Here is a 15,790-nt window from a genome sequence, read left to right on the forward strand (position 1 = left end):
CATTACCAACACCACAAAGAACCCAAAACATCATCCAATGCATTGCCATCTATAGTGTTCTTGATTTGAAAATAAGAAAAGTTATGCAATAATAACATCAGTGAGAGAGTTCCAGTTCACTGCTGACCAAAGAGAACACAAAGTCCTCATTTCTTGATTAAAAATTCAGATATTTCTCTAGACTTCCAGAAAAAAAAATTCTGTGTAATGGTCAGTCAAAAATATAACTTTTGTGTATTTTCTTATATTTGATGGGGTTTTTTATTCAGAAACATAATTTCAGAAAAAAAAGAGCAGAATGAAGATTTTGATGTGAGCTAGTAAAAATCTGCTCACTTAAATCTTATTGAGATGCAGTGGCTTGACTGTAGACAGGGCATTCATGCTTGAAAATCATGCAGTGTGGCTCTTACAGAAATTCTCCAAAGGAGAGTGGGCCTAAATTCCTCCACAGCTTTTTGCTAGTTGTGAAAAACTTCCACCTTTGACTTTTACGTCAAAGGTAGGAAGATGGAAACAAATGTGAAATTGAAGTAATTACATTTTTACATTTTACTCTACTTATTGTGGTCCGATAAAAATTTGTTTGAGGACATCAAACAAAAGTTTCAATTATTTGTATGATGTCCTCAAATATGTGACAAAATATAGCAAAAACAGAAGAAACATGTAAGAGGACAAAATTGTTTTCATGGCTTTGTATACCAACACCATGACCATTTAGACATGAAAGTAATGGCTCCATGAAGTTCTGGTTACCTAATATTTATTCACATCGAGTTATTTAAGCTATAAAATAAAATAAAAATATTTTTAAAAATACATTGTCAACAGAGGCTAATGAAAAGCAGATGTCATAAACATGAACTCAGAATTTTTTCTTTGGCCACAAAGTCTTCCAATCATATCCAAAAGAGCAACACTAAAATTAGCAGGAGAAAACCAAACCGACATGATGACATCCTATATTCAGTCTCCACCCCTCGTTTCAAATGATGACATTTTCTTTCTCTTGGTTAAAGTCTGAAGATGGGACGGCTCATTTAATCCTTTACTAGTTTGAGTATGATTGCCAAAAAAATCTATAAAACTGAGTTTAGTCTGAACAGGACAAAGAATATTTTAGGAGCGCTATCTAATGCTGTTAGATCCAGAACGTTTGGCACTATGTCTAAAGTCTTGATTACAGACCAAGGCAGGTGCACCAAAGAGACGGCAGTCCTAAAAATACTCTTGAGGATCCTTGTGGCGACTAGAAGACACTTGGGGTATCCTTGGTCCTCAGAGTTGAGTTTTAAACTATATTTTATCAAAGCAAAGCAGGTGGGATCTGCAATCAATGCATTTCAAAATCTATTGATGCATACTTAATTATGTTTTGTGTGTGTGTGTGTGTGTGTATAATCAAATACTCTCATTTGGCAGCATGAATACCAGTTAACATTTCCCAGATGACAGACAGATTAGAGACTAAGCTGCTGTAATTGAGGTTTAAGCTCCCTCTTGTCCTCACTGATATCTGATACAATTTCAGGTAAACACTTGGTTGTGTTGAGCTCCAGTGACTTCAAACAATGCACCTAGGTGTCAATAAACTTACAGAAAGCATGTCTTCTATTGCATGCTGTTTATTAGTCCTTACCAACACCATACAGATGTGTTCAGACACAGTGGTGCCACCAAGGCAGGGCATTGGCCACCCCTATAACCCAGCCAAACATGTGAATCATATTGTATTTTACATGAAATCAATACAGGAGAAATGAGTCTCAATGAGGCGCAAACAGATTAATTGACTTATTTATAAATGTGCTAGTTTATCCAATGAATGTATTTAGACTTAAGTCCAGTATTTTAAGCTGAGTTATTTATGTGTTGGTGGCTCTCACTGGAAAGTTTATTTATTTCAGTAATTCAATTCAAATATATCAGTGAGGTTTATGACAGACAGCTTTTCTGTTTAATAAGGCACGGTAATGCCATGGTCATTAAAGCAGTTATTGGTTCTTTTGGCAGTGTGGACAAGTGCTAAATCCTGATTGAAGATAAAACGATCTCTATAAAGCTTGTCAGCAGAGTGGTGCATAAGTGCTCTAAAAGTGGATGGCTACACTGACCTTCAGAAAACACAGCGGACCAACACCAGCAGAGGACTGTGGATTCTTCACACTAGAGCTCAGCAACTTGTCCCTAAAAAATTTGGATTTCAATGAACCAGTTCAGAAGTTTTTCTCCTTAGCCCACATCAGGCACTTTTGAAGTCTCTGATTTGACATTGGCTTATTTATAAATGTGTTAGTTTATCAACACATAAAGACAGGACAGGAAATGCAACAGTTGTATCTCATGTCCTGGATATGCCTGTGTGTGGTGGGTCTTGATTCCGGCAACATTCTGTTTCTTCTAAATCTTTCCCAAACTCTTGACAGGGCATCATTTCACAATTCTCTCATATTTTTTCTACCACACTTTTTCCTTCCACTCAACTTTCCTGTGGTAAAACCGTCTATGTATGTAGCCAGGCTTTCACTCTTTGTGGAAAGAGTCAGATATTGTCATGGAGCAGCTGTCAAGCTAATAGTCTTATGGCTGTGTACTGTATATTAATAGTTTGTATTCAGAATCTTTTTATTACTTTTCTGTAATATTCCACTTTTCTGAGAAACATAAATTTGGATTTTCATTAACTCTAAAGTCACAGTCACTAAGATGAACAGAAATTAGAAATACATCTCTTTGTGTGTAGTGAATCTTTATTATATAGGGGTTTCATTTTTTCAATGTAATTACAAAACAATTACCTTTTACATGATTATCTATTCTTTTAGATGTACCTGTATAACAACAGCATAGAAAATGTTGATGGCTTTTTGTTTTTAATATACCACCCTCAGGATTATTAGTCGCCACAATTTGTCCACCCCTTTCAAAATTTCTGGGGACGCTCTTGCTCAAATGGAGACGGAAATCAAAGAAACCCCAGGTCGGACTGTTTTAAGTGCAGTTTGGGATCCATAGTCCCAGTCTGGGATCACTGAAATCCCTGGAATTCACTAGAAAAACGACTTTATAATGACAAATTTAACCCCCTTTGTAAGAGTGATGAAAGTAGTTAAGAAAGACAAGCAGCAGCTAAAAGCTGCTCTAAGAGGGGGAAATAAATGGTTTTTACACGTTCACCCTAGATTATGCTAGACATCGTCAATAACAGTAGCATTTTAAAGTAAATTTCCTGTAGCCTGCCTGCTTGGAGTTCCCATATAAAGACGTATCAAAAGTCAAATGTTTGGGAAGTACGAATCGCTGAGCAGCTCCTTAAAAAACCTCCCAGCTCCCCTCGCACACGCCTCCTCCAGAGAGTATTGGATGTCCTCAGGAATCCAGTCACCCCTCCTTGGAAGAACATATTTGACAGGACAAAGTCAGGCAGAGCCCGCAGTCCAGCCCAGCCTTCAGTCAGGCACAGACTCCCCCAGCCCCATCTCCTTGCTCTCCCTTTTGGACGTTTTGGTCGGTGTTGAAGCACAGCAAATAAGCAGCCATGGATGCCATCAAGAAGAAGATGCAGATGCTCAAGCTCGACAAGGAGAACGCCTTGGACAGAGCTGAGCAGGCCGAGTCAGACAAGAAAGCAGCGGAGGACAGAAGCAAACAGGTCGGATGAGTTTTCTTCACCTTTTTTTTTCATGTTTGATGTAAAAGCAGGAAAAGCCCAGGAGCAGCACTAAAAAGCTATGGATCATTATTTGTAATGGATTTGCAGCTGTTGCTAGTTACGTGTAAAAGCAAAAAAGAAAAGAAAAAAATGTGTATATTGTATTTTTGCTTAACTTTATAATTTTTTTGCATGCATGTGTAGTTAGAGGACGAAATGAGAGAATTGGAAAAGAAATTGCGTATTACAGAGGACGAAAGAGATAAAGTTTTTGAGGAGTTCCAAACTGCTGAGGAAAAACTGTTGACTGCTGAGGAGACCGCTACCAAGGTACCCGAACCTGAAGTGCATGAGCTTACCTAACTTCTTCTTCTCTCCCCCCTGTCTTCTCTCTGTCCTGTCCTGTCCTCTCCTGTCTCTCCGTGTGCGCTCCTGCGCCCCTGCGCACTCACGCCACTCCCTTTCTCCGCCGATCACCTCTGAACCTCTCCTGCACATGAAAAAATAACAATAACATAAAATCAGCTTGAGGACGACTTGGTGGCTCTGCAGAAGAAGTTGAAGGGAACTGAGGATGAGCTGGACAAGTACTCTGAGGCTCTTAAAGATGCCCAGGAGAAGCTTGAGCTGGCTGAGAAGAAAGCCACCGATGTAAGTATATGGACGCGTGTTCACAGAGGCACCCTTCTCCCACCACGCTGCTTCACATCTTCACTGTTCTCATCTGGGACAGAAGGCGACAGTTCAACAGCACAGACAAGCGTTTGGTGGTGCCCTTGGTACCACTACTAGAGTTGGAAATGTATAATTTGTCTATCATTTTCTTAAGTCTGTAGTAACTGTTGAACCGTCGCTAAATGTTTCTCCACAAATCACTTTCAAGTCAGCCCAAAGAAAGTCAAATATGTGGTTATGAATAAAAATATATACATGTGAGGATTTTCATGTTGAATTACGCCAGTAATGCTAGGAAATAAGCTAAATCTTCCCAGTTTATGTTTTTTTTTCTCCCAGTGAGTGAAGCCTGTAGCCTAATGTGTAGAATTCCCAAGCTCGCAGAGGCAGCGCCTAGATAAATATAGCCCACTGCTTTATATGGTCAAGATAGAGCTCAGATCAGCGGGCTGCGCTCTTCTGCTTACCACAAGCAAAAACGCACTTCCCACTGAAATAAGTACAAGACAGCGTGTAGGTTTCAATAATAATAATTAAACACATTTTTTTTGTTCGTTTTTCCTCTCATCTCTTTGTTGTGTTTCAGTTTTGATGTATACAGTTTGTGATAGAAGGAACATGTCCTCCGACAATGGTCCCGGTTAATGACAAAAACTGGGTGTCGGCCAGATCCTAGTGCAGCAGACAAGAGAAGTTTATACTTCTAAAAGTCAATTAGGTTGCATTGAGCCACCGAGGGGGAAAACACGTTGGAATAATCCTTTAATTGGATTCCACACGGGGAGTTAAGACAAAGTCTGTCAGAGTGTTTTGAGTTTTACCCTCTTGTATTGTTTGATGGTGATTTTTATTTCAAGGTGACGCGTGGCGTACTATTTGTGCCTGGATTTTTACCCAAAACTATATTTGTTCATAGAGTTATGTCACTTATATGGGGCATTTTAGAGATATTTAAAATGTTTCAAAAACTCACACTGTAATTAGTGCAGTTCGGGCTCAGGAAAAACGCTGAAACCGTCTGAACCCTAAATGTCTTTTATTGCAAGGGATGTACTGCTCACAGTGAACCCCCAGATGGCGCTCTAATTCCGTTCGTTTATCTCATGATGGATAGCTGAAATTAGATTTAGATAAGAAAATTTTTAAAAAAACTTAAAAACAACATTGTTGTTTTAGTTTACCTATTTAATTGTAATTCATGCAAGGATTTTGTTTTAACTGAAATGCAAATCAAATCGGTGATTATATGTATTTTTAGAGGGGGGGGGGGGGGGTTCTATGGGGTGAGTTATTAAATGAATTCAGAGTCGTGATCTGTTTTTGTAGCTGTAGGTTTTGTCTGTCATATTTTTAAAGCGTTATACTTGTACCCTGTAATTACAGCATCCTGGGCTTCAGCAAAAAACTCACTGAAGCGGTTTGTAGCCTCAGAATAGTTCATGCACTGCTCCCGTTAGGTCCGCAGAGGGCGCTGTAGTTCCGTCAGTGTCCTGCTGCTTGAATCAATTAAACTGCATTCAAACACTTAGGACTAAAATCGTTTGGCTATCTTGTTTTCTGTTCAAAGCTGTCGCATTTTATCATTTTTTTGTTCGGTGCAAAACATTTGTTCCGTGCCAAAGTTTGCACAACACTGCAAAATGACAGTTTTATCTTTTTTTGAAAAGCGTGTGTTGAAATCAGCGTTAACTTCCTGAACAAAAAAAAAAAAAAAAAAAAAAAAAAAGCTTTGAAGAGCGCGTCTGTCTGACTGCGCGCTGCAAAGACGTCATCCCGTCTCTTGACAATTTGTCAGAAAGTAACTGCAGCTCCGAAGGCGGTATCGGATATTTAAAACAATTGTTCGTTGCTAAATAAATAATAACAGTAATGGCTGGAGCTAAATCGCTGGACGCGGTCAAACGCAGGATTAAATCGCTCCAAGGGCAGGTTGACGGTGCTGAAGACAGAGCCGAGAGGTTACAGAAGGAACTGCTTGCACAGAGGAAAGCCAAAGACCAAGTAAGCATGTTGACCGCGCGTACCTGTGCATCAAGCGCAAAAAGAGGCATGGGTCAAGTAACATTTCCTGCGCGTCTATGAATAGTTTCAAAAAGTAGGGAAAAACGTGTTCTGGTTGTGAGATAGCTGGATTTATCTGGATGCCCCGCAGTGCTATAATCTGAGCTTTGCTCTACTCCAAGCTGTGTCACTTTAAGTCACAGATGAGGGTTTGAAATCCCGGGTGCGCGTAATTGACAGCTTTAGGCCGTTGATGGTGTAGTGACCGTTGAGCAGTGTGGTACGTTGTACCATTGCGTTGCTTCATCTCCTGACTTTGCTCCACTTTCAAGCACTTCCCTGTTGCGGGCAACCTGCTTTCTAAAAATGGGACCAAAAGGCCAAAGATTTGAATAATCTCCAAAACACCAGGAAGTAGCTGCTTAAACCGTGGTAACATTTAATGTGCCATCCTGCTCTGTCAGCTTGTGCTCTTTGACTTGCCCATATAAGGGCAGGAGGCTGCACTACCACAGAGCATAGCGGCAATAGAAATGAGGGGGACTGAATGATTTTACACAGACTCAGCCGTCAGAGCGTAGCCTACTCAGGTGCACTGAAGGGAGTTTCTTACTTGTTGCAGTTTCTAAACTTGAGATGCACGTTGTACCTGCGCTGCTCGTTTTGATTCGAGCTTCAGGGGAAATGGCCTGGTAAAAAAAGACTTGTTTAAGGTGGATGCATAATGCATTTCAAGAATAGCCTCATGGCAGCTGAGCACACAGCAGAATGCAGAAGTTAGCAGCAAGCCCTGATGAAAACAAAACAGTCTTCTCTTTTTTAAATTTAATTTAGACAGACATACAAATTGATCAACCAGATTTGTGTATTTGTTGAAAATTTTTTTCGTTGATTGGCAAGTCAAAAAGTGCAAACATATATATTTTTCCCTATTCATTAATTGCATTAAAACAAAAGAAATGCCACATTTCTTCCTAATTTTAAATATGTGACTGTTCAACAAAAGTTGGGGATATTCTTTGACTTATGAATGGAGATAATGTTGTACTTCATTCATATAGTGGCTTCAAAACAGCATTTGTTCTATTTTATTTGTCAGTATTAGGAGAATTTGTATTGACCTTGGAAAAGTGCAAATCTCAAATATCTTCTCTTCCAAAATTTCCAGCTTGCTTATCATCTCTACATAGTTGGTAAATACCTAAAGATCCGGAGCAATGTCAGGTTTATTGACTCGATACCTGTTAATGCTCTCAGTGGGGCATGTAATGAAGAGCAGTGTTCAACCCTTTGCCAGTTTGGGACATCATTAGTATAACAAGTCAATATGGTAGCCTCCCACCAGGCAGCACAAAGAAACACTTCTGATCATTATTGCTTCTTGCATATAAAGATAAGTTCATAAATCTACCACATATTTCCTTTGGGCTGATGTGTAATGTCTGAGTCCGGGGTACGAGGTGAAGCTCTCTGCAGTGTCCTAATCTGCTGGTCTTCCGTTCTGTCCCTAGGCTGAGGGAGATGTCGCTTCCCTTAACAGACGTATCCAGCTGGTTGAGGAGGAGTTGGATCGTGCTCAGGAGCGTCTGGCCACAGCCCTGCAGAAGCTGGAGGAGGCTGAGAAGGCTGCAGATGAGAGCGAGAGGTGGGTCCTGTTTTTTCCCTTAGAGCAGACTAGGATTGTTTTATCAATCTCATGTCACATGACAATACGTTCTGGGCATTGCCTTGTTTTCATACTGTTTATATAGAGTACTAACCACCACGTCATCAATTATCTATAGGGATCAAAAGTAATACATTTACAGTTCCTTGTGACAATATTCATAACCCTTGAACTTTATGATGTCCTATACATTACAATTACAAAAATCAATATGCTTTATTAATATTTAATGTCAAAAACCAACTAGATGTCTTGAATTATTTTGAATTGGAATGAAAAGGATCATTTTCAGAGCTATGTGCAGTTTCACATAGCATTATTACATGTGGTCAAAAAGTTTGTTTGGTCTCATCTGACCGGACAACTCCATTCACATTTTTATGTTCCCTACATGACTTTTTTAAAAAGTGTAAAGAGGAATTTTGGGTTTCATTCGACAGTGGCCTTGACATTTTTCTTAAAAGGGTAGAATTGTGGGTAGGTGTATCAGTATTTCTTGACATGTTTAATGGACTAGTGTTGTTTATTTTAATTTGGGTTTAAACTTTTTCCCAACTTCATCCCCGGCCTGTCTGCTGTTGTTCAGTGGTTTTTATGAGGCTGTTTGTTCAGTAACGTTCTCTAACAAGGTACAAACAACTGAGCTGTATTTATACTTAGAACAAATTCCTTTCGCAGATAATAAGTAAGCTTTTAAAAGTAATTGGTTGCATCAGATTTTATCTGAGAGTATTAAAAGTGGCTGAATACAAAAGCACGCCACACTTTTCAGACATTTATTTTTAGGCTTGTGGTTCAAATATGACCACACATATGTGAAAAAGTTCAATGGGTTTGAATATATTTGCTAAGAACCAAACCAGCTCATGCTGCCTGGGTTTACACAAGTATAAATGTTCAACTCCTAATTCCCGATCTCTTTGCATCATCACACAGAGGCATGAAGGTCATTGAGAACAGGGCCATGAAGGATGAGGAGAAGATGGAGATCCAGGAGATCCAGCTGAAAGAGGCCAAACACATTGCTGAGGAGGCAGATCGCAAATATGAGGAGGCGAGTTCTTAAAAAAAAAACTGCATACTTGCTTGCAGCAATCCTTACCATCGATGACTGTTTTTAAGCTGTTGTTTTGCGGCGTAACACTTTGTTGTGCTGCACCCCCAGGTTGCACGTAAACTGGTCATCATTGAGGGTGACCTGGAACGTACAGAGGAGCGCGCTGAGCTGTCAGAAAGGTGAGAGCTTTCACTCTTATGCGCTCTGAATCTGCACTTACACATGCATGGATGCTGGAATGTTCACATTTTAAAAAGCTTTCTGTATTAACACACACAATACAGGACTTGTTTTCATTTAGGCAGTGTGCACTGTGTTCTTACTGTCATTTGCATGCCCATCTCCGTATTAATGGTTGTGGCTTGTGCACGTGCGCCATGCCCACTAACAGGCGCTCTCAGAAGGTGGAGGACGAGCTAAGGGTATTGGAACAAAGCCTGAAATCGCTAAATTCCACAGTTACACAGGTACAACCATCCTAATGTGATTACTGAGTGGCTTGTCTCACCGTCTGTCCTGCTGCATTGATTTTGCCCTCTGTGCTTGTTCCTTTCACACCTTTTTTCCTGGATGTTTTAGACTTTTTAATGCCTAACATAGCAGAGAGCTGAGCAAGAATAACTTAAAAAACAAATTGCATGACACTTAAATGCAAAGTATGGATTTCATAATAACACTACTAAATTCACTATGCTGTTCTCACATTACTGCTCTGTTCAGGCATTTTTATGTTTTTTGGGGATTTCCTGTATTTCTTATTTGGTTCCTTTCTCCATCTGTCTCATTTCCCTTGGACCCATTCTGTGTCTACCTGTGCTTCCGTCCATCCTTGTTCCCGCCCTTTTTTTATTTTCAAATCCTCTCCCTTATCCTTCGTTGCATCCTTGGCTTTGTATCCTTTTGTTTAAAACACCAGCAAATGCTCTGAACTTGAGGAAGAGTTGAAAACTGTGACCAACAACCTGAAGTCACTGGAGGCCCAGGCAGAGAAGGTAAGCGTGACTTTCTGGGCCTCTGCATGCTGTTGCACCTTTTCTGCTTCAAGACTGCGAACTGGGGAGTCAGAGGAGTCAAGTCTTTAAGTTTCAGTTAATACGTTTTTCTATGAATGTGGATAGTGGATTTAATCTCCTATATTTGACGCTTCTGTTTCTATTTCCGCTCAACAGTACTCACAGAAGGAAGACAAGTATGAGGAGGAGATCAAGGTCCTCACCGACAAGCTGAAGGAGGTAAAGTTTCACTAATTTGAACTGTGAGGTGACCAAACCAGGGGTGTTAAATCACAGTTCAAGTGTTGGACTAGATGTGTCTCTACATTACAGGCCGAGACTCGTGCTGAGTTCGCTGAGAGATCAGTAGCCAAGCTTGAGAAGACCATTGATGACTTGGAAGGTGAGCTTTTTCGTCGCAATATATTTGTCAAGTATAAATTTTTATTTTTTAGCCTCCTGTTGTCATTTAAATATGTATCCATCTCCTTTTTATTCTGCTGTCCTCTTAACGACATTAAGTCTTTATTTCAGGCAGCATCATCTATTGTGGTAACACATCCTTTTGTGTTAAATCTGAAAGCAGGGTTAGATGTTACCTCATAGTTAAAAGGATACTTGGATGTTTTTAAAGGGAGGTTGTGTGAAGGTATCACCAGTGAGTTTTCACTTCCATGTAGCAGAAATATGTCTTTGCACAGTGACTTTTACAGAATTTAATGCATATACCTAAGGAAAAACATCCATTAAACCCAGGAGTACTTTCCATGCTTATAAACTGCCAGTGCATCCAAGTGGAAAAAAGCTTTTTTCCTTTTTTTTATTGCTAAATTCAGGTAAATTTGAGCATCTCTCCAACTGTTTGCTAATGTCCAGCCTTGTTCAATTCTCAAAAAATCTTGTCTGTCATAAGATAGGGGTTTGGATTCCAATTGAAGTGTGAAGGGACTCATTCAAGGGACTCATGTTTTGATTGTTTCCATTTTCTCCTCCTGTCTTCTTCTCTATACGTTCTATGGCTTGGATCTTCCACCTTTTGCCTCATTTTCATTTCCTCCCTCCACCTCTTTTGCTCTGCCTCCACTGCACACTCCCTTCACTCCTCGGCCCCACCCAATAGATGAGTTGTACTCCCAGAAACTGAAGTACAAAGCCATCAGCGAGGAGCTGGACCATGCCCTCAACGACATGACTTCCATGTAATTTATGCCTTTTGACACCTGCTTGTTTTACTGTCACGCTCCTCACCCATTTACCTCTTCGCCCAACTGCCTGTTCAACTTTGTCTCCATATTATGTTCATCCACTGGAATTGTTCTGTCTGATTTAGCTCATCTTTATTTTTAAGTTCAAGTGATAAAACAGATATTTCCCAGCTTTATCTGCGTGTGATTTGAGTCAGTTTGCAACAATTCCGACTCAAAATGGTCTGCCTTTATAAATCTTTACAATCACACTCTTTAGGTTTAATGTAAACAAGACTGAAGTAACTCTATGCATGGACAGAAAAAAGCAAGAACCAGAAAAATACATTTAATCTTTTACATGTATTATCATTGTACTTTTTTCTGTTCTGATGCATTTTTTTCCAAAAAGCCTAATTCTTAATATATTTAGCTAATATCACAGAGTTTCCAGGCTGCTTACCGAAACTATACAGAGAAGGCATTTTAACGGCTCTGGTTGATGGTTCTGCTGTGTTTACTTTTTTTTTTTACTAATATGGTCTACTTCTGTCTAGAAGAAAGACCTCATGTATGTTCATGATTTTGTTCTGTCACTGTACCAGCCCAAGGTTAGTTGTGTCAGTGTTTAGCAACACTGTGGCTGAGCCCTCAGTTTTGCTAAGACAATGGGGTCGTTTGTATTGGTTTTGAAGTGAGTTTGTGTGGAGTATGTACAAGTAGTTTCTTACCTTCCAAACCTTAAACCTGGAATGTTCGACTTCAAATGAAACACAATGATTAAATTGATAGCTAAGTTAAGATTAGTGTGACTCTGGCCTGCTACTTGTAAGATAGTCACTGCTTATAAATACTCTGCGTAACTCCACTTCAAAAAAAAGTCACTAGCTCATTCTGATGAATGAAAAACATCATGTTTGTTTTGCTGTCCAGTTGTACAAATGCATTTTATTGTGCATTGTGTTTTATCTGTAGTGCGTCAGTGTGACTCCTCAGGTTCTGGTGTGTTGTGGTTTATTGCTGTAGGGCCAAACACCAACCTCCTTGGGTTCACTGTGCTTCTCTTCTTCCACACAGATAAATTGTTTACATCTCATCAAAGATGCCTCCTTCTGCCCGAGCAGAACCTGTCTGCTCTCTCCAGACTGCTCTCCATTTTCCTTTCCCTCCCTGTCTTTGCTTTTCTTTCCTCATCATATTGTCAAGTCCGTTGCACCCCATCACTTGTACAGAACCCTAGAATCTTCCTGCGTTGTTAAAAATAAACATCCTTCCTTCTATGTAAGCTGTATCTCTTTACTCTGTCCCTTTTTTGTCTTTTTAGTCTGGCACTAGCAAATCCATCGTGCCTTAATGGTAGTCATCTTGTCTTATCTCATGAAACCTTATACCTCCTATTTTCCAAAAATGTAATTTAATACATTTTAATTAATGTCCATTTTTTTCTTTAATTGTTGTTCTGTGAAGCAAAAGTATAAGAAATATCAAAATGGTGCTGTTGGCATTAAAGCGAAGGCAATTTCAGGTGCTTGACTGAAAACTGAGCCAAGTAGCAACTGATGCATGCATTCAGTGAAGTATAGACGGTGACGGATAGAAGTATCTGAGAGCTGGAGAGCTTCACTGCTGAGTCATTGTCAGGAAGATTGTAGAAAAGTGTAGTTTGGTCAAATAGAGAAGAACATGTAAGAGTTGTGGAGCCTCATTCGGTGATGGCAAAATTGAAGGAAGTTGCTATTGGTCAACTCGACAAATGGGCGTTGTGTGTTACATAAGACTGTCTTTGAATTTGAATAAATACACAATGACAGATTCTGGGTCTGTTTCATTCAGTTCATAGCTTCAGACAGGTAACACTACAGCATTTCAGGAGTTAGGTGCAGATCAATTAAAGAATCCTTGATTGGGACCTTGATCCAATACTTGGGATCCAACATCTCTACTTCACATGAAAAATAGCTAAATTTAGCTTCTGCAGTGTAAAATCTTGAAGAGGTGAGAAATGGTATTTGATATAATTTTTTATAGCTACATTTTTTTAGATACTTTGTTGTGATCATTCTTAATGAAAAGAAAAACGGAAGATATAATCAAGAGAATATGAATTACACCTTATCTTCTCAATGACATTTACATGGGACATATTCTCACTTGTGGGTGTTAAATCTGCAAAATTAAACAGCAATATCTCATTAACTAAAACCGCCTAGTAACCTGTTAAATAGTGTATGAAAGAATAAGATATTTAGTAAATGTTTTTCTCAAAAATCATTTTGTTAAATAAATTCCAACTACATTTTTTAGTTTATATCTTGTAGCACCATCACAAGGGGTATGTGCTACATTCCTTTCTTACTGTCTGCATTCCAGTGTAGACCAATAGTTTCAAAACTAACAAAAGATTTTCATAAAGCTGTTTCAATTTGTTACTGGGTGCTTGTACTCTAAAACTCTTTTTGAACTAATTTTCCTATTTCTTTATGTTTGTTGTGGTTTTAATTTGTTCTGTCTGAGTCATCATTTGACTCAATGGTTATTTGAAAATATAATCTTCTAGACAAGGAGTCTCAAACTCAGGTCCTTGATTATCCTGCAATTTTTAGAGGTACTCCTGTCCAACACACCTGAGTCAAATGGCTGAACTGACTCTTTAGCATGCAGTCAAGTTTAACAGCCCTTCTAATGATGTAGGTATTTTTATTTAGGTGTGCTAAAGCAACAACTGCAGAACGTATAAACTCCAGAATTTGAGGACTGGAGTTTGTGACTCCTGTTCTAGATTTTAACACAATAATAAAAACATTTTAACTTTGTTTGTTGAGATTTTTGGATGCATTTATGTACTTGTAGCAGAGCTCTGCTGTAGGTTTGCATGGTAACTGGCATATCATAATTGTGCCTCTCTTGTTTGGTCAGTTCTGTGGTGCTGTGCAAGTTAATCAATAATCAACTGATCTAGATGAGTTCCAGCTTGATTATTAATGAAAGCTAACTCACTGAATTACTTGTCCTTGTTTGTGAGTTGAAAATGTCTTTTTTTATGTTCTAACAGAGAAACTGTCACAAGCTAAAGAAGAAAACCTGGATATGCACCAGATGCTGGACCAGACTCTAATTGAACTGAATAACTTGTGAACGCACATCTTTCACCCGTCCCCCTCCACACACCCACACTCACATGTAGTGGTTTGGCTTTTTGTATTTGCACCTTGCTTATCAGAACCCCGTCTTCTTATTCCTCTCCAAAGCTGGTGAAGAAAATAGTCCGGTTGCTATTTTTATTGCACAGTTCTGCCTTCAGCAGAACTCAATCCAGGAGCCGAGCTAAGGAGAGTTAAAGCATAGCCAGGTCCTTTTTTATCAATAAAACAAAACAGATTTTTACCTCTGCCTTTTTCAGTCAATGAAGTATGTTTTTTTTGTTTGTTTTTTGCTTGTTTTTCTTTAGCTTTCTGACATTTCATCTGGTGATGTGGCATGCAAAATTTGTGGTGGATACTGTTTTCTACATCTGCAATAAAGCTAATCTGGATTTTCCAGCTTACGCACAGACCAAAGGATGAAGTCCAAATGTTTTGCACTTAGTCAAACTTGATATTTTCCATATATAAAGATTTTTTTTGCTTGTTTTCACCCAAGTATAACTGTACACAGGCTTTGCCTATTTGTATGTATACTGGTGCTACTGTATTGTTGATTCCATTGTGCATTACAGTATTTGGAAATTTAATTTTCTTTAAAATCCATGGTTTAAATTCTTGTCACAATTTCAGTCATTTGGCTGTTCGTCATTTTAGTTTTATTATAAAATTAGAAGTTTAAGTGTGCAGCATATCTGAAATGTATAAATTGATTATAAATAAAACCACGTTTTGAAAGTTTTCCAACAATGTGGTGCATGCTGCGTCTTCTTATCCATCACACAATAACATAACAGGGCTAATTGTGAGTTGAAAAGCAATCTTTGGCCAAATAAATACACTTTAATCCAATATTTTTACAGTCATAACAGAATTAGGTTTCAACCAATAATTTAGACTGGAAGTATATTTTGGAGTGACCTAACTAGAGTCCAGGCTAAATTCTGATAGAGAATATGTGGGAGGAGCAAAAGATCAGGCTGATGGTAAGAAGCCTTTCCATTTCAAAACTAAAATACCAGCGGAAACATGCAAAAAACTGGTCAGTAATTATAAGAAGGGTTTGCAAACTTTTGCAAAGGTAAATAATTAAATGAAAAAACAAATATGAATAAAAGTTACTACTTTTTCATTGTCATGTTTTGGGAAATGCCTAAATCTGTAAACTAAAAGGCATTATTACCAGAACAACTACGGAGTTTAATTTTTGTTCTGTGTTTTTGAAAGTAGATAACTATTACAATTAACTAATCTTCATTTATAAGTGAGCGGAGCCGAATATTCTGAATGTTCAAGCAATTTTCATGTTTGAAAAAATAAAACTCCTGATGGCTTTATTAACTTTTATTTCAAGAGATCTCCGGCGCTTCTGCAAAACCTTACGCTCGACTTTTGCCTGAGTTGGGATTTGATTATGTTG

The 15,790-nt window shown here is 38.7% G+C and overlaps 1 protein-coding gene and 1 long non-coding RNA gene across 11 annotated transcripts in view; one reads left to right on the forward strand and one right to left on the reverse strand.

The window, feature by feature from the left end:
* Positions 1–4,139, reverse strand: part of LOC116732643 (uncharacterized) — a 27,674-nt gene extending 23,535 nt beyond the window's left edge. Inside the window, exon 1 of the long non-coding RNA XR_004341825.1 lies at positions 4,015–4,139. This is a non-coding gene — a long non-coding RNA (uncharacterized LOC116732643). The remainder of the gene's footprint in view (positions 1–4,014) is intronic.
* Positions 3,411–14,960, forward strand: tpm1 (tropomyosin 1 (alpha)). 10 transcript variants are annotated; one of them, XM_032582958.1, is made up of 10 exons: positions 3,411–3,655; positions 3,860–3,985; positions 4,181–4,306; positions 7,843–7,976; positions 8,934–9,051; positions 9,163–9,233; positions 9,971–10,046; positions 10,224–10,286; positions 10,380–10,449; positions 14,283–14,960. In XM_032582958.1, exons 1-10 carry the CDS (start codon positions 3,542–3,544, stop codon positions 14,363–14,365), a joined length of 981 nt encoding a protein of 326 aa, XP_032438849.1. In that variant the 5' UTR covers positions 3,411–3,541; the 3' UTR covers positions 14,366–14,960. The 10 variants fall into 10 exon arrangements, with proteins under 10 accessions (XP_032438849.1, XP_032438784.1, XP_032438814.1 ...); XM_032582893.1 differs by lacking the exons at positions 4,181–4,306; positions 14,283–14,960 and adding exons at positions 11,167–11,245; positions 12,308–12,515; XM_032582912.1 differs by lacking the exons at positions 3,860–3,985; positions 9,971–10,046; positions 14,283–14,960 and adding exons at positions 9,446–9,521; positions 11,167–11,245; positions 12,308–12,515 and having other exon boundaries at positions 3,412–3,655.
* The last annotated feature ends 830 nt before the right edge of the window (positions 14,961–15,790 follow it).

This window comes from Xiphophorus hellerii, chromosome 2 (genome assembly GCF_003331165.1).
Source record: "Xiphophorus hellerii strain 12219 chromosome 2, Xiphophorus_hellerii-4.1, whole genome shotgun sequence".
Taxonomy (NCBI): domain Eukaryota; kingdom Metazoa; phylum Chordata; class Actinopteri; order Cyprinodontiformes; family Poeciliidae; genus Xiphophorus; species Xiphophorus hellerii.

Excerpts from the sequence above, each read along its gene's own strand:
- tpm1 (XM_032582958.1), top strand. The coding sequence starts at position 3,542 with ATGGATGCCATCAAGAAGAAGATGCAGATGCTCAAGCTCGACAAGGAG. Across the intron at positions 4,307-7,842 it reads CTGAGAAGAAAGCCACCGAT|GCTGAGGGAGATGTCGCTTC; the intron begins GTAAGTATATGG and ends TTCTGTCCCTAG. Across the intron at positions 9,052-9,162 it reads CAGATCGCAAATATGAGGAG|GTTGCACGTAAACTGGTCAT; the intron begins GCGAGTTCTTAA and ends CTGCACCCCCAG.